Source organism: Hemiscyllium ocellatum, chromosome 1 (assembly GCF_020745735.1).
Source record: "Hemiscyllium ocellatum isolate sHemOce1 chromosome 1, sHemOce1.pat.X.cur, whole genome shotgun sequence".
Lineage (NCBI taxonomy): Eukaryota > Metazoa > Chordata > Chondrichthyes > Orectolobiformes > Hemiscylliidae > Hemiscyllium > Hemiscyllium ocellatum.
This window is the reverse complement of record NC_083401.1, coordinates 137,096,923-137,123,598: the sequence shown is the minus strand read 5'-3', so window position 1 is coordinate 137,123,598 and position 26,676 is coordinate 137,096,923. Positions and strand designations below refer to the sequence as shown.

At 41.8% G+C, this 26,676-nt stretch overlaps 1 protein-coding gene across 3 annotated transcripts in view; it reads right to left on the bottom strand.

The window, feature by feature from the left end:
- The window catches only part of prdm5 (PR domain containing 5), a 328,285-nt gene that overhangs the window by 214,169 nt on the left and 87,440 nt on the right, over nucleotides 1-26,676 (bottom strand). For all 3 annotated transcript variants that reach the window (XM_060832378.1, XM_060832359.1, XM_060832368.1), the window contains exon 8: nucleotides 11,581-11,660. In XM_060832378.1, coding sequence (XP_060688361.1) covers nucleotides 11,581-11,660 — 80 coding nt within the window. The remainder of the gene's footprint in view (nucleotides 1-11,580; nucleotides 11,661-26,676) is intronic.

Below are 26,676 nucleotides of genomic sequence, written 5' to 3'. Positions count from 1 at the left end.
TATCACTGCCTAAGAAGCATGCCCTGTGGGTGGGTCTCAAAGATGGAGGAGCCCTTCTGACGTTTATGTCGGGAATTCTCAGCATCTAAATTTCTTTCTGCCCTATGGCAGAAGGGGAGCCTGTGTATTAATGAGGTGAGATTCAATGGTAATGATGGTGATAGTGAGCAATTATTCCCATTAATTGACCGGTCACCGCTCACTAACCAGACTCTCACCTCGAGATCCAGAACACTGTTGGAAAATGCAACTTATTGCTCTCAAGAAAGCCATCACGTGATTCCTTTCAGTTTCTCATCAGAGCTCATGTCATTTGGAACCTGGTAAGATTTCGCTCGTATTGTTCAAACGTGAACTTTATGGGGGCAATCTAAAATGATATTTACAGACAAAAAGGTACACAAAGGAATGGCAGCTTATGTTATTGGATCAGTAGAGTCCAAAGAAAATGTGTTAAGAATGCACTGCACCAAGAAATCCATATTTATCCAAAAACTGATTTGATTTAGGTCACCATTGGGCAAAATTGGAGCATACACGATCACTATTCATAGCTCTGGACTGTAACATGCATGTGGTAGTGCATGTGGCACAGTAGTTTGGGTTCCTTGGAGAGCAGATTGGCACAGTTGACTGAACAGCCAGTGAAGGGGGTCAATTTGGTGCCAACAACACAATGTTTAATCTCTGCTCCAACTGGGGTGGATTCAGTACCTACCTCCTTGCCTTATCCATGGTAAAGACTCTAGGTCGTGAACTGTGGGTTAAACCTGCTGTCAAGCAGAGAACTGCCGGGAAAATTTATTGAAAAGTTAAGCACTTTACTGTCAATACAGAATTGGCTTTTACAAGTTCCAAGACAGAAAGAAAACAAGCTTGCCTACATCGTGTATTTATGATCACTCATTTAAAAGGGGTCATTTGCCGGCCTTTGCCGGAGCCCAGAATTCCAAGTTCAGATTCAAATATAACATACCATAATCTAGATTTTCAACAATTGCAAGAATTCCTATATTAATTGCACAATACATTGTGATTGGACAGTAACCATGAAACCAGAGCTGAAAATGTGTTGCTGGAAAAGCGCAGGTCAGGCAGCATCCAAGGAGCAGGAGAGTCGACGTTTCAGGCATGAGCCCTTCTTCTCCTGCTCCTTGGATGCTGCCTGACCTGCTGCGCTTTTCTAGCAACACATTTTCAGCTCTGATCTCCAGCATCTACAGTCCTCACTTTCACCATGAAGCCAGAGTCTGTTTCAAGTCCTTAAATCTCACTTCAAGGAACGCTTATAAAAATGCTTTCAGGATGTCTGATTGGCTGCACTTCCCAAGCGCAATGTGGTAAATCAGGCTTACATTCTACAGCTCTCCTCATTCTGAGGTGCCACCATTACCTATTTCACTGGTTTTAATTAATAATAATGGATTGCTACAGGAAAAGAGTGGCTTTCTACCTGTGCAGTGTTTCTCAAAGATAGTGCATGAAAAATGTGACAAATTTCAAAGCCTTGTGTGCAGCAAAAAATAAAGTGCTGAATAAAGGTTTAGATTTAAATTAAATAGCTTTTACATAAGTTCTCGACTGCAGATCAAGTTACAGAAGCAACATTCACTACAAACCAAAAGAATTGCAGATGCTGGGAATAGGAAATAAAAACAGAAATTGCTGAAAACTTTCAGCAGATCTGGCCGCATCTGTGGAGAGAAATCAGTGTTAACAGGTACAGTAATACTTCAGGACCCTTCTTCTGCAGGAAGGTCACTGGACCTGAAACATTAACTCCAATTTCTCTCCATGGATGTTGCCAGACCTGCTGAAATTTTTCAGCAATTTCTGTTTTTGTTTCAGTACTAACATTCTCTTTGTCTAATGCAAAGGTTGCCTTGAGCTGTAACCCTCGCATCATCCCAACTTAGAACTCCAAAAATTCTGCAAAACTTAACTCTTCCATTACACAAGGGCACTGCTGCATTGACGACAATTTCACATTGGATACTATACCAGAGTGATTTAGTTTATCCCAAATGACAATTCAAAATGGACCAGTATTTTACAGTTGACAATATGCAGTTAGGATCTAGAGTTGTCAAGAGCTCAGAAGCACACCAGGGAATCCAGGGCTATTAACAAACATCACATGGCCCCTTGTGATAGCAGTCTTCTCACCAGTCACATTTGACTAACCTTAGATAAAGATTCATCCATCTGGTATATATGACCAATGAGCAACACAAATATTAACATGTAATGACCTATGACAAACAACAGGATGTAAGACCCTGTCTATGTTTCCATCCTCCAGCAAGTACAACCATGTCTTTCACCTTCATTCCTCGAAGATGCAGTATGTTGCCAAAAATGTTGAGGCTGGGCAGTTTTTCTCAGGACCTCCTTTTGGAACTAATTTGTCATGGTTTACCTGCAAAATTGTCTTACTCAATAATACTGGGCTCTTACCACCATAATCAAATGGGAAAAAGAGGTAAATTTGATCATTGTTCCATGCACATTTTATTCAAATCGTAAAAAGAGCAACTTACGGAGGACAACAATCTCAAGTTTTAAAGCTACTAACGTGGAAAAGCTGGTTCCAGCATATATTTTTCAATTTTTTCTGATAAATATCAAAAGGCATCTCAGAGACTTCACCACACCTGCCGGGAAAAAAAAATGGCAGGGGATACTGAAGCGTAGGATAATGAGTTAGATACTGGCACATCAGATTCAAATACAATTCAAACCGACGGCATGAATGATTCCTCTTACTGCTGGCTCTCATGTTTCTACATGAAATGGATGCGATGAGCCTCAAACCAGCCTACTGTACAAAACAAACTGCACCGGTTGATTTTTTCCCCAGTAGTGATTTGTGTTCAAAATAAGACGAAATTAATGCTAGACAGATCAAAGGGAATTTATTCTACACTTGACGGTACCATGTCCGATGTTGGAGTTTGTTATCGGGCAGTGACCCCTGAAAGGGAAATCTCCCATTCCATCAATGCCCCACTCTAGTGAACACAAGAAGACATCAGTGGATGAGCAGCAATGCTACAATATCAAAACTAAATAATGTGCAGCATTATCAACCTGACAGTTCACTTTACCTTAAAATAAGATTTTCTCACTTGGAGCAAGAGTTGGTAGAACTATAGTAGTCTAACATGTTGCATGATTGAATCTCCTTTCGACTTCTAGATCACTATTATCTTTGCTGTTCTTTCCCTTTGTTGCTTAATATTAAGAAAATAAAAATGATGTTTATATGATAACAAATAGCCGACTTTGAATCAGTAATTCAATCAGTGTTTAGACATTCATAAACCACATACATCATTCCTAAGGATTATTGTATTTTCAAGTTCATTAATTAACTTGCTGGGATCTATCTTGCTGTCAACCAAACACTTATTTCAGTCTGTTAACATCTTACTATCTTCAAACAATTGGCATTTAAACAAGCGATTTCACCAATCTTGTACTGACTAGCTTAAATGCAGCAGGAATGTAACCTTTTAAACATCCCAGGCATTCACTCACTTCGAATGAAGAACTCCATTTGATGTTCAGCAGGTTTGGCAGCATGTACAGAATGAAGACAGTTCACCTTTCAAGTCCAGTAGCCCTTCTTCTGAACTGGACTTGAAACATTAACTCTATCTTCTCTCCACAGATGCTGCCAGACCTGCTAAGTTTCCCCAGCAATTTGTTCATTTCAGATCTCCAGCATTTGCAGTTCTTTGTTGTGTTTATCCATTAGATTTTGCTAGGTGCAGTGCTAGCTTAAACAATAATAAACCTTTGTGTGCACAAATCTTCTGTAACACAGACTATATAATATCAATTTATACTGTGGATTACCAGCATTTAGTGATGTACAAGTAATGAAGGTCCTTCAGATAATAAGCATAAAACTAATAAAATGCCTGCCCAAGGTGACTGGAGAAGCTAATAGTTTGCTATTGTTTCAAAAGTATAATAAATATCTAAAATATTCCAACACAACGTGCAGGTCTTTACTGCGCATCCACTAGTTCATTTATGCATTAAATTACATCAGATCACATGCTGGGAAACACTTTTTGTAGCAATAATGCATTGGTTCAACATTTAATTCCTTTGGTGTTAGCTGACCATAACTTCGGGTTCTTTGCTGTTTATCTACACTGCTTCAATGAAAATTCAGCCTCAATCTGTTCAACAATTGTGTTTTGTTTTTGCAATTGCTTATTTCAAACTTTGTCTTCAAAAATAAACTTTTAATCCAACTTGCTTTAAGTCGAAGATGTTTGCGAGTGACTTTCTAAAGCATTTTTGGAATTACCATCTTTAACAGAGCATTTGGCTTAAAAACATTGTGGATAAAATTGAGCACTTTTGTTTTAAAGTTTGTCATTCCAATTTGTAAAACTCCCATATTATATCGGTAGCAGGGTACAGTGGCATCTCTATACTGTGTTTGTGTTGCAGAAGTTGGAAGGATAGAGATAGCCAGAAGTAAATTGATTAAGATGATGGATGCATTAACAGGCAAACTGAAGCTTCCGATAAACTAAAATCTTTCAATAGGTTACATTTTATCCACTTTCCTCTTTGCCTCACAAATGTAGGCAGTAAGTAGAGATCTGTGGAACAGAGGTGCTTGAAGTGTGGATGCTAAGACAAATGTTGGAAATCTCAGATATAAACCATATGCTAAGTGAAGAGATATTTGAGATTGTAAAAGCAAAATGAGCTCTAAAGAGCATCCAGAGAAGAAAATGTTAGTAGGTCCACCAACTGTTCCAAACTTAAAAGTTTGTTCTAGAGGGCCAAGTAGGGGGCAGCAGAATAACAGGTCAATCTAGGTATAGCTGAATGACAATGTTACAGAGTGGTTGCCTACATATAGCAGTGGATGTGTTAGGATGGGACAATACAGATGTGTATCATGTGCTGTTGTGTTACATCTCTGGGCGGGAGTAGCTATAAACAGTTTGCCTATTTCAATAAAAATATTTTTAAATAATGAAAGAGAATAATATATACATCAACTTTATCTGAAATTCATTACACAGGTCATGCGCTCCATTTAAAACTTTCATGGTAACTTTATCCCTGCACAGGCCTGGTATATCACCTAGATTGTTGAATATACCTATAGGTAGTTCTGCGATAGAAAATGTTAACCTCTGTGGCGTCATATTTTTTCCTTCTACATTTGCCCAGTCTGGAACTTAATAGGAAAATTATCCTTTTAATTGACAGTTTTGAATTGATAATTGGTAAAACTAAGTTGAAAAAAGTTATGTAATGTCGATCAGAAGCTCGTTACTAGCCACTAGAATCACTGAAGCTGTACCAACATTGTTGCTGGCTGGAAACTAATGGTGCTCCACAGTGACACACAGTGGCAAGACCTTGACAGTACACACAATCACCTCTACCCACATGGGTTTTTTTTAAGGTGGTTGGAGGGATAGAGTCAGAGACGTGCAGCGTGGAAACAAACCCTTTGGTCCGACTAGTCCATGCCGACCCGATTCAGGGAGGAATTCAGATGACACCCCATAGTCTGACAAGACCCTTTAAATGGCGGTCACAGTGTGCAGTATTAAATGGGACAATCAGGAAAGATGTCATCACCTAAATTAACAGCATGGAACACTCTAAACGCAATCCCTAACTCTCACAACAACATATCACCTGCTAGCCATGATAGATGTGGTAATTCAGCCAGAACATTATTTTAAAAAAAGACAAATGTGGGATCACACCACACATTGCAAATGACCTGAACTGAACCGTGCCCTCTACTCTAATCTTTTATAAATTTGAGGAGTTCATAAACTTCTATGTCACTAAGATTGAGATAATCAAACTAAAATTTATAACAACACATCATTTGTGAAACCAGTTTGAGAAGTGATACCCTTCAAGTTATGCTGCACTATCCTGTGATGGAATCCATGAACCACCGTCATTGTGTGAGTTGTAACAAGCCAACAGAAAGAAACCACAAAGCCTACAGTCCCAATTGTATCCCAGTTGAGGTCTTTATAGCTTGGTTCGAGACAAAAAAACTGCAGGTGCTGGAATCCAAAAGTAGACAGGCAGGAGGCTAGAACTTTGGATGCTGCCTGAACTGCAGTGCTCTTCCAGCATCACTAATCCAAAAGGAGGCTAGAAGAGCACAGCAAACCAGGCTGTATCAAGAGCTAGAGAAGTCAACGTTTCGGGTGTAACCCTTCTTCACGATTGGGGGTGTATGTAGGGAGAGCTGAAGATAAAGGCAGTGGCGGGGGCAGGGTGGTGAAGTGGGAATAGTTGCAGAAATGTAGAAGGTACGACCTGGTTGGTCAATGGGAGGAATGAATACATTTGATAGCAGGGGTGAATGGAAGGGAGAGGGAAGGGAGGTTGTTTGAAATTGGAGAACTCAAAATGTTGAGTCCTCCGGGCTGTAGGCTGTCCAGGAGGAGGATGAGGTGTTGTTCCTCCAAATTGCTCTTTGGTTCATTGTGGCAACGGAGGAGGCTAAGGATGGTCATGTTGGAAAGGGAGTGGGAAGAGGAATTAAAATGGGCTGCGACTAGGAGATCCAGTTGGTCCCTGAGGGCTCAGCTGCGATGCTCGGCGGACCGATCGCTAAGTTTACATTCGGTCTCCACGATGTAGAGAAGACCACACTGGGAACACCTGATGCAGTAAAAAAAGGTTGGGAAGAGAGGCAGGTGAATCTCTGTTTCACCTGGAAGGACTGTTTGGGACCATGGATGGAGGTGACGGGGGTGGTGCACCAGCAGGTTTTGCATCTTTTCTGGTTGCAGGGAAAGGTACCTGGGGGTTCAGGGTGAGGGGGGGGGGGGGGGGGGCATTGGTGAGAAATATGGCACAAACCAAGGACAGTTGAAGAGAACGGTCCTTGCGGAAGACAGAGAGGGGTGGGGAGGGGAAGATGTTCTTGGTGGTAGGGTCTAGTTGGAATTGGCAGGAGTGTTTAAGCATGATGCGTTGGATGTGGAGACCGGTGGGGTGGTAGGTGAAGACAAGGGGGACTCTGTCTTTATTGCGTTGGGGGCTGTTTAGAGCAGTGGAATTGGGAATGGAGGTGGTGCAGTGACAGAGGGGGGAATGCACATTTTTCAAAGCTGGACATCTGGGATACTTGGGAGTGGAATGTCTCCTTATCTGAGCAGATGCAGCAGAGGTAGAGGAATTGGAAGAATGTGGTGGAGTTCTTGCAGGATACTGGGTAGGAGGAGGTATAGTCCAGGCAGTCGTGAGAGTCTGTGGGTTTGAAGTAAACGTCTGTCTGGAGATCGTGCCGGAGATGGAAATGGAGAGGTCCAGAAAGGGGAGGGAAGTTTCCAAGATGGACCAAGTGAATTTGAGAGCGGGATAGAAGTTGTGGCCGAAGTCAATATACTGCTCCAGTTCAGCCTCGATGCAGGATGCTGCACTGATGCAGGCATCGACCTACGGTGGAAGAGTTGGGGCACAGTGCCTGTGTAGGTACTGAAGAGGGACTGTTTGATATAACCAACAAAGAGGCAGGCGTAACTAGGGCCCATCCAAGTACCCATGGCCACCCCCTGGATTTGGAGAAAATGGGAAGAGTTGAAGGAAACGTTGTTGAGGGTGAGGACAAGTTCAGCGAGGCGGAGGAGGGGATTGGATGGGTCATTTAGAGAGGAAGAAGCCAAGGGCCCAGAGGCCATCCTTATGGGGTATGAACATGTATAAGAACTGAACATCCATAGTGAAGTTAAAACACTGTGGGCCAGGGAACTGGAAGTTACTAAAGAGATGGAGGGCATGATTGGTGTCGCGGATGTCAGTGGGAATTGCCTGAACCAAGGGGAGAGAATGGAGTCGAGGTAGGACGAGAGGAGTTCAGTGGGGCAGGAGCATGCCAAGATGATAGGTCTGCAGGGGTAGCTGGGCTTGTGGATTTTGGGGAGCAGGTAGAACCAGGTGGACATATTGCTGGGAGATATTAGCTCCCATCAAAATTCCATGCACTTATCAAACAAATTTGGGAGGTAAAAGTATCTCCTACTCAAACTTCAGGAATGTGACAATTGTAAATTACCTTCAATAGGGAGATAAATCATGCCTTTGAAACTATCAAAATGCTTCCCTCTTTCCATATCAGAGAAAATCTGGATAGGCAATAAATCAGATTTGCTGGCTTTCTGTGACTGGGGAAATCATCCCAGTGCTACACTCATGTCTTTTCCGAGGAACCTCCAACAAAGTCTTTTAAATCCCACACTTTGAGTCACAGCATCTAGATGATGAGGTAAGAATAACAGCAGAGTAGGAAAGAAAAAGGAAGAAAATCCTAATTTCAAATCCCACAACTTCATGGGATATCCTGCCCCAGAATCAGTAAAGGTCTGCGTGACAAGAATCGGCCTCAGTTACATGAAATCCCAGAGGAAAGGTGGACAACACAGTAGTCATCCTCGAATTAAGAGGCAGATGCCGACTTAAGCAAATAAAGTCAAAGAGTTTTCACTAATTAAAAACTGGAAAAACTGTGGATGCTGTAAATCAGAAACAAAAACAGAAATTGCTGGAAATCACAGGTCTGGCAATATCTGTGAACAGATATCAGAGTTAATGTTTCGAGCCCGGTGACCCTTCCTCACATCCATTGGCAGCTAGGAAAATGTTGGTTTATTTGCAGAAGATGGGAGGGGGGGGTCGTAAGGAGTAAATGATAGGTAGGGACAGAGCCCCAACAGAGAGAAGAACAGTTGGGCAGACAAAGGAGTGGATCACTATCTGGCTAGGAGGGGGAATTCCCCTGTTGATGGAGACTGTTAATGGCTGACAATGGGTAGTGTGTAATGGCAGACTATGTAATAACAAGCTGAAAATGTGTTGCTGGAAAAGCGCAGCAGGTCAAGCAGCATCCAAGGAACAGGAAATTCGATGTTTCGGGCATAAGCCCTTCATCAGGAATGATGATGACGACAAGGCAAATGATGAAGGGCTTTTACCCGAAAAGTCAATTTTCCTGCTTCTCAGATGCTGCCTTACCTGTTGTGCTTTTCCAGCACCACTCTGATCTAAACTATGTAATAAAGACCTAGTGTGTGGAGTAAGGGGCTAGGACATAGGAGAGTTCAAGCCTTGAAGTTATTGAACTCGATATTGAGTCCTGAGGGCTACAAGGTCCTGAGGCAAAAAATGAGATGGTGTTCTTCCAGCTTGAGTTGAGCTTCTCTGGAATACTGCAGCAAGCCTGAGACAGAGATGTTGGCCAGGGAACAGGGTGGTGTGTTAAAGTGGCAGGCATCTGGAAGCTCAGAGTCTTTTTTTGTGTGTGTAAAGAGATTTCACTGGCTGAAGAGTCATCAATCAGAAGAGACAGGCTGAAGTTAATTGTCAAAGGATTCTTATTGACTCATAAATACTTACAACACAGGAAGCGGCCATTTGGTCCACTGTGTCCACACCAGCCCACAAAGATCTGACTAATCTTATTTACAAGTTTTTTAGCCAATAGCCTCGGAGTCTATGGCAACGGAAACAAATAGCAAAAGGTTTCAGGCTCAAACACCCTTTCATGCAGCGAGTTCCACATTCCTACCACTCTCTGAATAAAAAACAATCAGTATCTATGCTAATTAATCTTACATATCTCTATCAAAGCCCATCTCAACATTCGCTGATCCAAGGACAACAGCCAAACCATATGCAATCTCTTCTCATAACACAGACACTCCAGCCCATGCAACACTCAAGTAATCTTTTCTACATCTTAAGTGCAATCACACCCTTGCTATAATGTGATGACTTGAACAGCACATAACACTCCAATTACAGCAGAACCAGTGATATATACAATTCCAGCATAAGCTCACTGTTCTTGATTCCTATACCTCAGTTAATAAAACATGCACCTTCTTAACGATCTTATCAATCTGGCCCACACCTTGAGGGATCTGTGGACATACAGTATGCACTAGGGTCCCTATGATCTTCAGTATTTTCCAGGATCCTACCATTCATAGTGCAACCCCTTGCCTTGTTGGCCTCTCCAAGCCATTGCCATCTGGCCTCCTGTGAGATTCGGTAATTGACAAAGATCAACAGCATACAATCACATGAAAAAACCCTATGGATTCATACAGCTTACAAATATTCCAGATATTTTCTTGTAAACTTTTGCAAAAGTTGTTCTCTCAGTTCTTTCTGAAATCCCTTTGAAATTCACAAAGTTTCATGGTTTGCTGGGAACATATTCATCGGTGGCACGGTAGTTAGCACTGCTGCCTCACAGCGCCAGGGACCTGGGTTCAATTCCTGCCTCAGGCGACTGACTGTGTGGAGTTTGCACGTTCTCCCCGTGTCTGCGTGGGTTTCCTCCGGGTGCTCCGGTTTCCTCCCACAGTCACAAATATGTGCGGGTCAAGTGAATTGGCCATGCTAAATTGTCCGTAGTGTTAGATAAGGGGTAATGGGTGGGTTGCGCTTCGGTGGGTCGGTGTGGACTTGTTGGGCCGAAGGGCCTGTTTCCACACTGTAAGTAATTTAATCTAATATTGCACAACGGAAGTGGGAATGAGGTAATGAGTTGGATGATCAGTCACGATTAAATTGAATGGTAGAGTAGGCTCAAAAGGGCCAAATGGCCTGATCCTGTCCCTGTTTTCTGTGTTTCTATGCTTTCAAGTTACTGTCCCCATCCAATATATTCCACAGGTTTTGCAAAAATAGTGAGACACAAGAAAGACTTGTAACTAAATGAAAACAGATATGCTGTCTTCAATACTTCAAGTCATGGTATGTCTTGTAATATTGCATGCTTTTTACCATTTCTGCTTCAACATACACAGCAGCACATGACCCTTAGAGACAGCATACACAGTGATCAATTTTGTCTGTTGCACATGATCTATTTTTCATTTTTCACCATCCAATCATATCATTTTAAAATAGCAAAATCTGACTGGTGACCAGGCATGTTATCTTAATTCAAGATTACTATTAGCCAAAATTATTTTTTCCCTCACGTACATCTGACCACCAAGGTAGTTTAAAGTAGGAAACCACTTAACATTCTGCCTGAATATTTTACATTGTGAAGAATGAAAAAAAAATGTAGAAATTAACAGTATTTGAGCTATAACTGAAAAGCAAAAACAGACAGTTAGCCTTGTAAACTGAACCCAAGCGCGTAAGAAAAATACCTTTGACCTTTAGCAATCTCTTCAATGACACCCACCCCAAACATAATTCTGCTCATCAGTTTGAAAGCAGCAATATGTGCACTTTTGCTGAATAATATTTTGATATTAAAAACTGTCAATTAACAACATGCAACACACAAGAATGAAAATAAAAAGGTAACTTGTCAATCTTTACAGTTATATCACTGGTTTCCTGAGCTGAACCATCAGTGAAAGGATTAACAAATTGAATTCACATTCAAATATTTTCCTTAGTTAGAATTGACTCAATGAAGTTAATTCATTCAACAGAAGTAACGGACAGCTAAGCCCCAATAAATAGCCGAGACTAGTAATCTAACACACAAACAGAATGTGCTGTGAAGATTGGACGGGAGTCTCTAGCATGCCTGACCTTTCGATGTTCCTGAAGGGTTGCAGCCGAAGAACACTTTTTATTGCACACAGAGCACATCAGTCTCCTCCGAGAATTTCCTGTAGCCAGAAGAGAAACACCATCACATTTTAAATCCAGAAGACAGCAAAGGCATGCAATTACACAGCATCTCTCACAACCATCTAATGTCTCAAAGGCAGTGTAAAGAAAGTTCCAAAACACTTGTGCTCAGCTAATAGTTTTCAAAAGTCAATTGATACATACTAGATGTCTACAGTTATAACATTCAGTGAAAGCGCAGAATTCCTGAGGTTTTCATAGGAGATCCACCACCAATAACTTTGAAACCAGACTACTAAACAAGTGCAGAATAAAACAAAACAAAGTATAACTGGTGATGCTGGAAAATAGAAATAAAAATAGAAACTACTTAAAACACACATCAAACATGAATAATGAGGAAACGATAGGTTCTAACACTTTAGAGACTAGCTTTAGAACAAAGAAGTGTTAGGCCATGGTATATATTGTGGCTAAAAATGTCAAGCATCAGCTTCACTGTGTATCCATAGCAATGATGAACAAAATGTAACTAGGTGGACATACTGCTGTTGGATAATTTACTTCCCCAGTTTTACTGTGCATCACTAAACCTTATGTAAATCACAAAAACTTGTGAAAGAACAAAGGGCAGATTGAAAATTACTATAGTATTTAAAGCAAGCATAGTCCGGTGTCATCCAATAATAGTCTGAAACTCCTCTCTGAATATCTCAGCATAATGTTGTTAAACAAATCAACAAACACTTGCCTGGAAACAACAAGGCTGGCAGAAAATTACAGCAGACTCCAATACTGGAAAAATGAGCCACAAGGAATAACTGAATGAAAATGAAGTGTGTACCTGGTAAGTCAACTTCTGTCATAGACAATCCATGTCTCTAAATAACTAATCTTGCCTATTTCTCTAACCTAAAACATACATCATCAAGCTGTACATTTACCCTAAAAAATTCAAGCATACCAGTTTCATAGAATCCCTCCAGTTTGGGAACAGGCTCTTCAGCGCAACAAATCCACATCAACCCTCTGAAAGTAACCCACACAGAACCATCCCCTACCCTATTATCCAATATTTACCCCAGACTAATGTACCTAACCTACACATCCCCAAACATTGTGGGCAGTTTAGCATGGCCAATTCATTTAACCTCATACCTTTGGACTGTGGGAGGAAACCCACGCAGACACGGGGAGAATATGCAAACTCCACACAGTCGCCCATGTCCGAAATCAAACCTGGGTCCCTGGCGCTGAGAGGCAGCAGTGATAACCACTAAGCCACTGTGGTTTAAACTAGAAACTTTCTAAAAGGTTACCTTACAGGAAAACCAGGCTTTTAACAAACTAGGACAAAATGTGAAACATAAACTATTTACATCACCATCTACCACCTCTGCTTTAATCAACTGAGATGAGAGTGTACCTAACGGATGTTAAATAATTTAATTTTGTTATTCAGTTAACAGCTGGAATTAACCTACACTGCAAAGATTACATAAAATGATAAGTTATGTTTCAACATTCCGGACTCAAAAGATTCCTATACCTTGAGTCATGAGAAATGTGAATAGGAGTAGGTCATTCAGCCCATGAAACATGCTTGGGCCTTCAATAAGGTTTCGACTATTTGATTATAACTTATTTTTCCCCACTTTCCAACGTGCCCATAACTCACCCACCTACCTACAAGACTCAACTCCCTTATAGATACTGGTTCCAACCCAGCCTTGAATATACTCAATGGCCCAGCCTGCACTGTTGATTTCACAACATCTTCCAAACACAAATGACCCTCCTCATTTCCATCTTAAATGAGAGTCCCTCTATTTTTAAAGTGCTCACCCAGTTCCAGCCATTCTCACTACAGGAAGCATCATCCCAGCATCTAGGTCTCTTCCTGGAAGAATGGTTGCTATCTTTCCTCAGTCTATCAAAATATCTGCACAGCGTGGTGATATTTGAAAGAATATAATTGACAGCATTTACAATGAAAGTCTGAGGGTTCTTGTATGGTTTATACCTCCAGACCAAAATGCTGTGTTCAAGCCCCACATACCCTGGAAGTATATGTAATATGCCTTAACAGGTTGATCAAAAAATATATGTATTAAAAGTTGACAGCTTCTCTAAAAGCAAACATATCAGTAATGCTGCTCAAAACAAAATACACTGCTGTGAGATTGTTTTCAAACTAATATAACTGAACAATCTGATAACTTGCATGTCACCATTGAACTGGACTGACAGGTTCATTATAAACTTGACAATAGAAGTAAATGTTAACATGTCCAGGTATGTCACTGTTGTCAATATAGCATTTTACTACTGTCAATTAGTTATTTAGATACACAGAACAAGGACTTTTTTTAAAAATCAGACTCTGCATCTAATTCAGCAATAATAATTGTCACTTCATTTAAAACAGAAATTGCACACAATCAAAACCATACAAAATTCCAAATTTACGCAATTTCACTTCTACTAAAGGCCTGCATTTAGTACCCATTTTCGCAAATCTGAAGAGGATTTTCTCTTTTACGAAAAACAGCAATACTTTTTTCCCATATAAATCATGTACCTTCACTTTACGCCATGTCCGGCTTACAAAAGTTTCCTGAGAACGCTCTAGTTTCAGTTAGCCGGGGCTCCCTGTGAGTAATGTATTTTGTGATAGCAGATTTTGCAGCTTTTGAAAAGTACAAATTGTGCTAACCATCTAAAGAATTCAGTAAAGTCACAACAAAACCTGGAATTATTTAAATAGGTTACTTAACACTAATGAGTAAAATGATATGATCATGAATTATAAGAAAACAGAACGGGTCTTTCTCCATGAGCCACTATTCTAATAAATAACAAGCACAAAATGCATTCAGTAAAGCACACACTCTGCCATGTTTAATTAATTCAATTGTATTAAAATTATGCAGCTCCATCTTGACACTTTCCTAGCCTTTTTTCTAATCTACAATGTTGAAAGCAAGAAATCTCTTTATTAAAAGCTTCCATCTCATTGAGCAGGATTCAGACCAATTGATATCCAACAACCTGCTCTGAAAATTCTGTTTCTATTTAACAACTGGAGAAAATTCTACCACAGTAGCTGAAACACTCCACAACATCCTGAAGGAATCAACAACATTCCAAATGAAACAACTCACAAGACTCTTTTAAAAAAATGGCAATTTGACTCATCTCACAATGTTATTGGATCCTTTAGAAATTTCCAGCATCTGGATCCTTATCTTAACCAGTAGCTAATCAGCACTTCCTCAGTCCATACCCTTTCAGTGTAGCCAGTTTTGTTAAAATCCATCCATTAGTTTTTGAGATAGATTGCAAACAAACTGACAAACAGAATAACAGCATCAAAAACAATAGGTAGAAGTTTCCAGGGCTGCTCGGTGCTTTTAGAAATGCCAGCAGAATACCTCAATAGAGTAAGATGGAAACTTTCTGTTTCCCATCGGTGGGTTAAACATTTGCTATAAAGTTCTCAGAGCCTTTCTGGCAGCTTTCCCTGGTGATAATCTGCAAGAACTAGTGTTGCATTGATTAGCATGTCATGAATACTCATTAACACTCCAGGCCACTGGAATCACATTCATAGGTGCAATCTTGTTTCCCGAAAACAGTAAACTTGTCTGTTCATAAACCAGAATATGTGAAGTATGAGCCTGATAGGTGGTCACTGTCCTGCAAGCTCTATTCAGTACAAATGCATTTATTAACTTGGCTCCCCACACAAAACAAAAACTACTTTTGGCACAAACTCTTGATACAGTCTTAAAGAAAAACAAAATTCTGCCATATGTGGAGGTGCAAAAGAGATAAAAGGCAGAATCTTATAAGAGTCTGAGAGATTTAGGCTGCAGCAAGATGCATGGCAGAATGGGACAGGAAGTCTGGCATGACCTATCATAATATCAGGAATATCTACCTTTTTTTAAGATTTGATTAGATTACTTACAGTGTGGAAACAGGCCCTTCGGCCCAACAAGTCCACACCGACCTGCCAAAACGCAACCCACCCAGACCCATTCCCCTACATTTCCCCCTTCACCCTGGGCGGCACGGTGGCACAGTGGTTAGCACTGCTGCCTCACAGCACCAGGGACCTGGGTTCAATTCCCGCCTCAGGCGACTGACTGTGTGGAGATTGCACGTTCTCCCCGTGTCTGCGTGGGTTTCCTCCGGGTGCTCCGGTTTCCTCCCACAGTCCAAAGATGTGCGGGTCAGGTGAATTGGCCATGCTAAATTGCCCGTAGTGTTAGGTAGGGGTAAATGTAGGGGTATGGGTGGGTTTCGCTTCGGCGGGTCGGTGTGGACTTGTTGGGCCGAAGGGCCTGTTTCCACACTGTAAGTCTAATCTAAAAACCTAACACTATGGTGCAATTTAGCATGGCCAATTCACCTACCCTGCACATCTTTGGACTGTGGGGGGAAACGAAACCAGAGCACCCAGAGGAAACCCACGCAGACACGGGAAGAATGTGCAAACTCCGCACAGTCAGTCGCCTGAAGCGGGAATTGAACCCGGGTCTTGGTGCTGTGAGGCAGCAGTTCCAACCACTGTGCCACCGTGCCGCCCACAAGATTCAAGCCCACCTGTACACTTTAGCATTGTTTACTTTTAGACATTGTTCCTTGCTAGACAGCAGTGAATTGCCAGAGAAGGGAAAATACTTCTTGTTAAAAATCACATTAACGTCACAACTGGCCTCATTAATATTCAAGCTTTTTGTTTTTACCAAACGTGCCAAACAGCTAGACATTGAGGATTCTCTAGGTGGAAGTCAGGAAAGCAGGCTTGCATGGCAGAGAGCACCAGCCAATAGCACTGAGGGGCTGCAGGCACATTCTGTGCACAGGGACAAGTGCCCAGCATCTCAGCGGTGCTCGCTTGCTCTCTCAGCACTCACTCACTTAGTGCCTACCTGCACACTAACACATCCATGCCTAGCCTTGCTGTGCCTTGCCTGTTGCCATAGGCTGTCAGCACTCCTGTACTAACATGCTCTGTTACACTGACAAAGGCAGGCTGCTTGTCACTTGCATTGCCTGCCATCACTTGCTTTTCTTTAGATGCAAAATGCAACAAAAAAAATGGCTGGGACAACGCCCAGGCTGGTCGAGTTGGTGTCAGTTTAATGGACAAAAGTGTGGGATAACATTTGCCGAACATTAGGGCACTGAAGCGACAAATACCCGAAGCATGGATTTGCAAACCATAGCTTCCAAACATGTCTTCGCACATGTGCGATGCATGTGGAGTAAGTGTGTTTAGGCTTCAAATGTTGCTCAAAGGTGGTTTGCACCACGCTGTTAGTCCAAGTTAAACTAACATTGTCTTCTCAGTGATGCAGGAAATAATGGCAATAAGTTAAAAGGAGGCAAGCACTGAACAAATATGGTCTATCATTTACGAAAATTCCAAGAGTGCAGTGGGATGAGTGGGTATTCGCTGAATCATAAACTGTGTATATAACTGTGTAGTTTTCTTTATTCATTCATGGGATGAGGGCCTCACTGGTCAGGCCAGCATTTATTGCCCATCCTAATTGCTCAGAGGGCAGTTAAGAGTCAACTACATCACTGTGGGTCTGGAGTCCCATGTAGGCCTGACCACGTAAGGATGTCAGTTTCCTTCCCTAAAGGACATCAGTGAACCAGAGGGGTTTTATCCAACAATCAAAAATGGATCATGGCCATCATTAGACTCTTAATTCCAGATTTTTTAATGAATGCAATGGAAAGTAGATTCGTTGAAGTGCGCCAGGGATGGAAAAGGGGTTGGAATGCAGCAGACAGACACTGCCTAACTGATGTAATGTTGGTTACTTGGCCAGTTCAGCACCTTCACCAAGTTGGCGAACATGCTGCGCCCTGTGCTTGGTGGGGCAGACTATAGGGCTGCTGGTTCACTGGCTTGAATCGGTCCAATACAATCCATCCAATCAGAGTGTGACACATTATCAGAGATGCTGCGCTTTGTCCAACAGGAGCAGGCAATGAGCTGATGTGCTGGATGCTGAAGAACTGGGAGAAGGGGAGCAATCTTCCAAGGACGATGACAGTGGGGAGGAGGAAGCTGTTGTTGTCTATGTCAGAGCTCAGCTCTGTCAGGCACAAGCCAAACAGGACCTCATTGACACACGGTTCCAGACGAAGAGAGCTTGCTGCAATAGACCATCATAAATGGTCAAGGCCAAGATGTCAATATCGTAGGTATGAACTGCAGCCTATATTCATCTCCCTTGTGTTCCTTTTTGCTGGCTGTAAATAAAAGCTCACGTTTGGACTTGTCTGCCAGTTTGCCTGTCTGTGCTCTCCTCTATCAGACAATGACAAGATACAGGTGATCACTGGGTATTGGTGAAAGAGTTACAAGGACTCAGTGAGACCCTTCAGACAGGATGTATCTAGAGACAGGTAAGGTGGGTGGCCTGGTGGTTCAATCATGATGATGGTGAGAGAATGGGATTGCATGTGAGAGACGGTGCCACCTGTGCACATTATATATCATGAGCAGTGCAGCTTAAAGGCTGCAATACCATTATGATGCCAGTGATGGACAATGCCAGACTGCCAATGCATATCTGGATATACAGTGCCCTTATAAAATTGGCACAGTTTGCAAGGGATGCTGATCTTTTGGCAGCTTTCTGACGTGTGGCGAGTTGTTCTTTGAATGGCGTGTGATAGGATGGAGTTAGAATCAGACATGAAGAATGCCAAGGGTTGGGTCAGGTAGATATTGGGGTGTATTTGGTAAGAGAAAGGAGAAATCTCGCTGGACCTTGAGGTTAGGATCCATCCAAAAATCTCAACTAGAATCACTATCCAACCCCTATAGTGTAGAAGCAGGCCATTTAGCCCATCAAGTCCACACTGACCCACATTCCTACCCTATCCCTATTAGCCTGCATTTCCCATGGCCAACCCCTCGACACTCTGAGCAATTTAGCATGGCCAATTCACCTAGCCTGCACATCTTTGGACTGTGGGAGGATACCCATGTAGACACAGGGAGAATGCGCAAACTCCATTCAGACAGTCACCGGAGGGTGGAATCAAACCTGGGTCCCTTGCGCTATGCGGCTGCCCCAGTTGACAGTTAGACAAAAGAACACAAGATTCAGTCCAAAAAGCGAAATGTGCACAAAGCAAATTACTTTGTCATTAATAGTTCTCTGTATTGTTACTCACAAGTTGGGCTAGACAGACTCTCAGATTCAACCAGCTGAGAAAGTTTAACCATATGTAATGCAAAATATATATAATTCACTTGGATAACTGATATATTTTGTTTGTTAATTATGTCCACCAGATCCAATTTTCAGGCAAGTAACAATGCTAACAAATGTAAAACATCAAGTATATCATGTTAGCGTAGCTTACAGTTCATTACCGTTCACAAAAATGTCAGCAACCCACCCACATTTAAATTAAATACATTTGATTTTGGAATCCTGCGGCTTACTTTGCAAAAACATTTCATTTTAATCCTACATCAACGCAACAAATAATAAAAAATTGAAAAATTAACAACTAAAAAAAACTGACAGAAAGACAAAACTGAGAATTTACAGGCTGTTTTTATACAACTTTTTGTCCCTCAATTTACTGGTTCTATTCCTGTGAGTCATTGGCCCATGAAATTCCAAAGATCAGCGAATCAGCAGGAACACTTATAACAACACAAGGCCATTCTGATGTCAGTCAGGATATATGTCACAATATAATTAGGAATCTATTAATATTAAATACATTTTTTTCCAATCTTAATTCAGTCATAATAACCATCGTTTAAATCAACTTGGTCCTGCCACTGCCATTCATCATGACACCCTTGGTCTACATAGATATTACATCTAAGGTTGAAGGTCAGTTACCACATGTATTTCACTTCCTGTTCCTCATTGGTTCAAGGAGTGAAGGAGCATGCTAAGTGGCAAGACCTGCTTATAGTTCAAGAACTAATGAGCATGTGTTTCATACTCCCCCATTCATTTTACATCAAACATACAGCAATTACTGCAAGTGCTGAATACCACCATTTCACTTACATCAACTGCTATACAAAGATGCTCCTGACTAGTGTGTTATTTCTAAACATTTGAATTCTTGTTAAACATTAAGGAAACAACACCAGCAAGTAAACCATGTCTATTAGGAAATTGCAGTGAACTCTATTGACAGGAATGAAAAACATTTCAATTAGGTCAGTGAAGTCAGGCTCAGACCAGCCGTCTTCTCTTTGAGTACTCCCTTTCCTTTATGAAAGAAGAGTGTTGGCCAATAATTCTTCAAAATAAGGAGCACCAGAATAGACTACAAACTATTTAAATGCATACTTAACATGATTTGAACTTTTTAGTATCACATTTTTATTCACGAAAAGCAACCTTTGAAAAAATCCAGAATCAGGAGCTAAGAAACAAACACTCTCTTCTAACTGCTTCTTCATACTCACATAACCAAGGGCAGAATGTCCCCCTCCCTGAAGCAACCTGAGGAATGGTAGAAAGTTGGGAAAATACAGAGACATTGAAAAAATAAATCAGAATCTCGATGTTGAAAAATGTTTGCAATTTTCCCCACAATTCTTAAATAATGACTTTAAAATTTTGCCAATGAGTGGCAATTACCTTTATTCCACGTAAATGCACCTCATTAAACCCCACCTCGCTTTCTTTATGCATTATTTCCAATTGTTTTCTCTTTCCCCAAAACATTGGACTGTCCAGGTTCCTGACAAGCAAGGCAGAATGGGAACCAGGTAGCTGCAGCTCACTGATTGCTTGGTCTGGCCGTCGTCCATTTGGTTCATTCACCATAACAACCCTGCATGCCCTGTAACCACCATCCTCCTCGATCCTCCACCACACAAGTTGGCATCGGCAAACCTTACCTGCCCTCTCTCACATCACTTCAGTCTGACGACATTTTACTTTGGGGCTCAGAATCTGCCACATTGCTTTGCATCTATCTCATGCCTCTGCACAGGATGCATATTATGTGTTTTAGCATACTTGCTCAATACTCCCCACCTTCACTTAACTGGAGGCTTTCAGCCTCTGTCTACTTGACTTTGCATTCATAGCACATACTCACTTATGGGCTGTCCACTCTTGTGTGGCTCACATTGCATTTTGTTTTAAGCACACAGGGTTTTTGGTGCACAATTAAAGACTGACAGCCTCAGTGGCTTGCAATAGTTTGTAGCACAGAGAGATAGGCAACTTGTCACAGTGGGGAACAGTCAAGGCAGAAGACATGTTGCTATGTAGCACTGTGCTACAAAGTAGGCCAGCAATATACTCAGCAAACACACTGCAAACTGTTATCTGTGAAACTCAAAGTGAAGCAGTCATTACTGTGGTAAAGAGGGCAACGGTCAGTCAGGATACCACTACATTAGTCAAGGGCCGTACCTTATTAAAACCGAAGGGACTGACCATTGTCAGCCTGCTCCTTAGTGTCACCCGAGACCAGGGATCTGTATTTTGTAATCCAGCAACTGGGCCACCGTAAGTCCTATAGGTCAACCTCAATCAGTCCAGGCATTACAGATAGAACTGTCAGATTGTTATGGAGACTTCAGCCTGGGGCCTGGGGCCTGGGATGCAGTCAGTGGGAGCTTCCCTGCTACGTCAGTCCAGGGATGTCCAAGGGCAATAATGTACAGGGGGTAGCCCATGGAGTCCTGTAAAATCAAGTCTGAGAATGGGTCTCATGGATCACAGAAAATGGAGACAATGAAAAAGGGTAATTTTAGATAGAACTTAGTTGAGAAGAGGAAGGGACTGTGAGCTCAAGGAAGTAGTATTTCTCAAAGTTCATGGTCACTGTAGCCTCTATATGGGGTGTGTGATTGGCCATAAAGAGTACAGGAATTTGCAATGTCAGGAGCTCTCAGGAAATACGGGACATGTTAATTGTAATATAAATGTACTCCAGTGGTGGGAAGCTGAAAGGTCATAAAGGCTGCATTGATGGCAACTCCAAAGGGAACATGAAGCATTGTGGGAAATTCTTACATCACAGGCAGAGAGTCTGTAAGTATCTCACAAAAACGCGAAGGTGAAGGGCTTATGCCTGAAACGTCGATTCTCCTGCTTCTTGGATGCTGCCTGACCTGCTATGCTTTTCCAGCATCACATTCTCGACAGAGAAAGTTATTGTTCTTTTCATCTTGGGACTGGAGACGCTGTTAAAAGCGATTACAGTAATCATGCCCCCCCTCCCCCGATCTAGGAGCTTCACCTGACTGGTGCCAATTTGCTCTTTCTGAACAGGACATTGGTTATCTGAGAATGCACATTCCAAATCTTGACCTCAAGCAATCAGGAATATCACACGGTATGTACTAAATCCCTCCTGGCCACATCAGTAAAGCAACTGCCATGTAAACAAAACACTTAAAAACAGAATCTAAAGTTTCCATTCCCAAACACATTCCATACCTCACATTGGAAGAAATGCTTCCCAGCTGCCAGATTTTCAGATGGAAATGTAAGTTTGCAAGGACATGGGGCATGGCCCGTGATACAGGGTGGGTGCCAGAGTCAGGGGCTATCACATGGCTTACTGGCTGACATCTCCTCCCGATGTAGCATGAACACTTCTGCTGTGTGATGTACATTGGATAAGGTCACACACCACAGTGCTCTCTATGGAGGCATGGCAACGACACAACTGAGAAGCCTCTGTGCCACCATGTGTGAGGCATAACATAAGGCATCATTTTAATGGATGCAAGGATTTCTTCAATAAACTTATTATCATTCTTACATTCCTTGTGGGTTGTCTGCTCAAGGATTTCACATAACCAGCAAAAATTATAGTAGGTCAGATGACACAGCAAGTGAACATATACTTACAAAAGTGAAAGGTCATCTCCAGTGACATATCACCCATGCCATATTTGTGCATTCAATAAGCTTTCAGGTTCCCATTTTGTCTAAGTACGGTCCTAGCTCCTGTAGCATAGGGTGGAAATAGTTGGTGAATCTAACCTGGAACACTTTAGCTAGTATCCTGTAATGCAGGCCAGGCCTGCCGAGTCTCCTGCCCAGATACTGCCTCATTCTCCTTAGCTTGAACTACTGCAGGCTTTGTAATCACAGGCAAGGAGAAGCAGAGGACCTGGCTGCCTAGAAAGTTTCCTGAGACACTTCAAAGGGTCATCTGTGTGGCTCCGCTTCCCTGAAAGTGTCCACTATAATCACTATGTCATATTGACAGGAAGGGGCTTCTTAGGATGGGGTCAAGGTCACCCATTCTCCCCTCATCTCATCATTGAGGAAAAGCACCTAAGATTAAAGCAATGGAATGCAGGTCTGGGTGTATATCCAGCACATACGGAGGTAGCTGGACCTGGGTCTCCATGGTAGTAGTCAGCCTGTCCATGGAGTCAGAGCCAGCATGGTATCAAAAACATCATTGAACACCTCCATTCTTTGATCCAGTTTAGTGAGGCTCTTGCACAAACCTGACTGCTGTTGTATGACTGGTTTTGCGTTGTGGTGAAGATATTAATAGGGGTAAAGACAATTGGGAGTATCTTCTGTCTAAGGCTGAGCAGGCGCCCGGTCTCTAGTTTCAGAGACAGAAACGGACTGATGTGCCCACCAGTTTGTCTTCTGTGACTAATCTCAGGAGTTGGAGGAGAGGTGAAAACCTTGTTCCTACATCGTCTGAGGATTCAATGGGTTCCTCCTCATGAGTGGTGGTGGAGCAGAGAGTCTCCAGTGCTGTCCTCTTTGTGAAGATTTGTTGGGTACTGCCAGTGTCTCTATAAGGGAACTGTTGTCTAAGTGAAATAAAAGCACATGCAGATTAAGAATGGGTTAGCACTGAGAGAGCAGCATAGCAATGCACAATGAGTGCGACATTTCTGATGAAGAGCTCATGCTCCAAATGTCAACTCTCCTGCCCCTCAGATGCTGCCTGACCAGCTGTGCTTTTCCAGCACCATACTTTTTGACTCAGACCTCCAGCATCTACAGTCTCACTTTCTTGCCGCACAATGAGGTTGACTGGGTTGGCTAGCCAGCAAGATCTCCCTATTCCAACTTGAGCCGTCATATTCTTCTCTTCACATGAAGATGCCCAACAAAACACAGCCAGACATATTGCTTTCTGCCAGGTTACCAGCTCCTTATTCCAGCAATGAGACTAGGGAGAATGACAAAACTGACAGGAGAACAGGTAGTGGCAATGCATGAGGAGGAGAAGTGTTCCCATTAAACGAGGAGGACAGAGCCAATGAATGGATGTGTTGCAGGCAATAGTGAGAGCTATAGTCTATGAGCATTGGTGAGATATGTAGTCAGAGTAAGTGGTGGCCCTGTGAGTGCGAGAGGTAGCAGAGACATGGTGGCACTTAATCTTTCAGAACCCAGAAAATCATTAACTTTTTCCTGCACTACCAGGCATCCTGTCCATCTTGGAACACAACACAAACCCAGGCTGCTATCGGGTTCCAGGCTGGTTGGGCCCAGTGGTGTGATCTCCTGCTGTGGTTTGCAGGGAAAAGGATAGGCTTCTGTGCCGTGTGTCACCCACCCACCAGCATCTTCAAATCCCTGCTCATGAAGCAGGATGTCATAATGGTGGAGCACCACAGTGCAAGGGCCAGTGCCTGGTACGCATGTTCTGAACTAGTGCGCAATTGGGAAATTTTTTAAAATGAGACAATTGATGTGAACAGTGAAAGATTCTTCTGCCTCCCCGGCCTTTGATTCCATGAAAAGGGTACTAAACAGCCTGATTGTGTAGTTGGTGAAGTGAAGAGTACAGGAATGTGAGTGAAAAACTGCTCACAGCAATGTCAGACCAAGCACCACAAAATACTTTAACTACCAATGGAAAAATTCCACCCCAGCTCCTTTCCTGTGAATTTCACTGCATCTTGTACGTATACATGTGAGGTCATTGGTTGAGTTATACGTTTTTGGTCTGATTAACCCTTTTTTCTTGGATCTCATGTATGATTGTTGTTAGAAATTTGTGCAGAATGATTTAAATTTAAGTTATTAAAAAATGTACCTTCCAAATTTAAACTGTGAAGCATAAATTGCTTTAATTCAGTCACTGAGCGTGGCGAATTCACTATTAGACTGGCAGGGACTCAGATGTAAAGTCATTCCAGAGAGGAGTAAGGGACCAAAACCAGGGGCGGCATGGTGGCACAGTGGTTAGCACTGCTGCCTCACAGCACCAGAGACCCGGGTTCAATTCCCACCTTGGGCAACTGTCTGGGAAATGTAAGGGAATGGGTTTGGGTGGGTTACTCTTCGGAGGGTTGGTGTGGACTTGTTGGGCCGAAGGGCCTGTTTCCACACTGTAAGTAATCTAATCTAATCTAATGTTTGAACAGTGATTCTCACATTTTCCTCACCTGATCACCAAAGAACAGATGCATATCCTCCTTAATGAATTGACCACCAAAGGTGCAATCTCCGTGCAAAATTCTATGAATCATATAAATAACTTCTGTCAAAAAAATTAGCTAAGATCATGTGCACCTTGCACCACTGAGGATTGACTTCACAGTTTCACCAACAAGCAAGGCAGGAATCAAAAAACATTGTTCACCTGCTGGAGGCCAGTTATGTCCTTACTCCACACACTCTTCCCACACCCCCTCAAACACTAACGCCGTCACTGGATTAACAAGAACTAAGCACATATCCTAATTTATAAAACTGGAAACAAGAGATGTCAAAGCACCACCATGAACCACATCAAGAAAAATCAGCACAAACAATTAAATTAATTGATAAACATTTTGAAAATTGAAAAGTGATAATTGCCAATTTAGCTCAGTCGCAGCACAGACAGCAGAACAATCAGCTCTGTGGTTTCAAATTATAAGTGCCCAAATGTCAAAAGCTTTTCTCTGTTTATTTCCAAATTTACAAGCTTGATAAAAGAGCTATGCTACATTTTTCAAATGCATGCACATGCTCCATACCAATTTTGCGATGAATTACAGTTAACGCCAAATCTGCTTGTCAAAATCGAACAAGCCATGCAAAATTTCCAAGGGTATTTAACCAACTGACTGTTCAACAGGTTGTGTTCACAACAGAGAGTTGAGCGGAGTAAATTCAGACCATTCACATTTAAGACCTAACACATAAAGTAGACTAGTTAAACTTTTCAATAAGAAATTATTATTAGAACTTTCTACATAGAAGACAGTTTACTTTTATCCAATATGTACCCTCATGGAGTTAATTGGAAATCCCAGAAGTGAGCAACTTTTGTTCAGTAAATAAAACAATAAAAGTCAATCATTGGATGCAATCTAAATATGCATGTATATGGTAACCTTTCTGTCCATGTGTAGGCAAAATAAGATGAAAAGCAAAGTGCACAAATTTTTGTTTGTTAGTTACTAGTTGACTGTTTCCTGGTCATTCCCGAAAATGATTTTTAACGTGGATGTAAATTCTGGATATCATTGCCGCAGAAGCACAGCAACATTGCATGGGAAGGAAAGCTGTCATTATGATTAGCTGAAGTAATCTGTGTTAACTGTTCTTGATCCTCAAACAAAAATAAGTCCTGCCAAAAAGAGAGCAGACTCCAAGACTAAAGCAACATCAAGGATAACAATGATATGCTCAAAGGTAGCAAGAACTGTGCCTCATCAATGCCAATGATCTATAATACAAAGTTGTAAATGCTAAAGAATGACTCAAAAAGAACTACATAACTGCTTCTCACTTATAAATATTTGAAGCATTCATAAACCTGAAAATACCCAGCCGTCAAACAGCATTTGAGGAGAGATATAATCAGATTTAATATTATGGATCAGTGACCTTTCATTGGCTTTATCTAATTTCAGATTTTCAAATCCAGAGCAACTTAGCTTTTGTTATTGTGTATTAGACATTGTCTGACAATCTCAATAAATGGCAATGAATTTGTTCCGGGCTAATAGCACAAAATGGGCTTGTGGTTAATCAGCAGTTTGCTTCACAATGTGTCATTTAAAATCAGAAATGGTGCAAAAGAGCCTTAGTTTTTGCT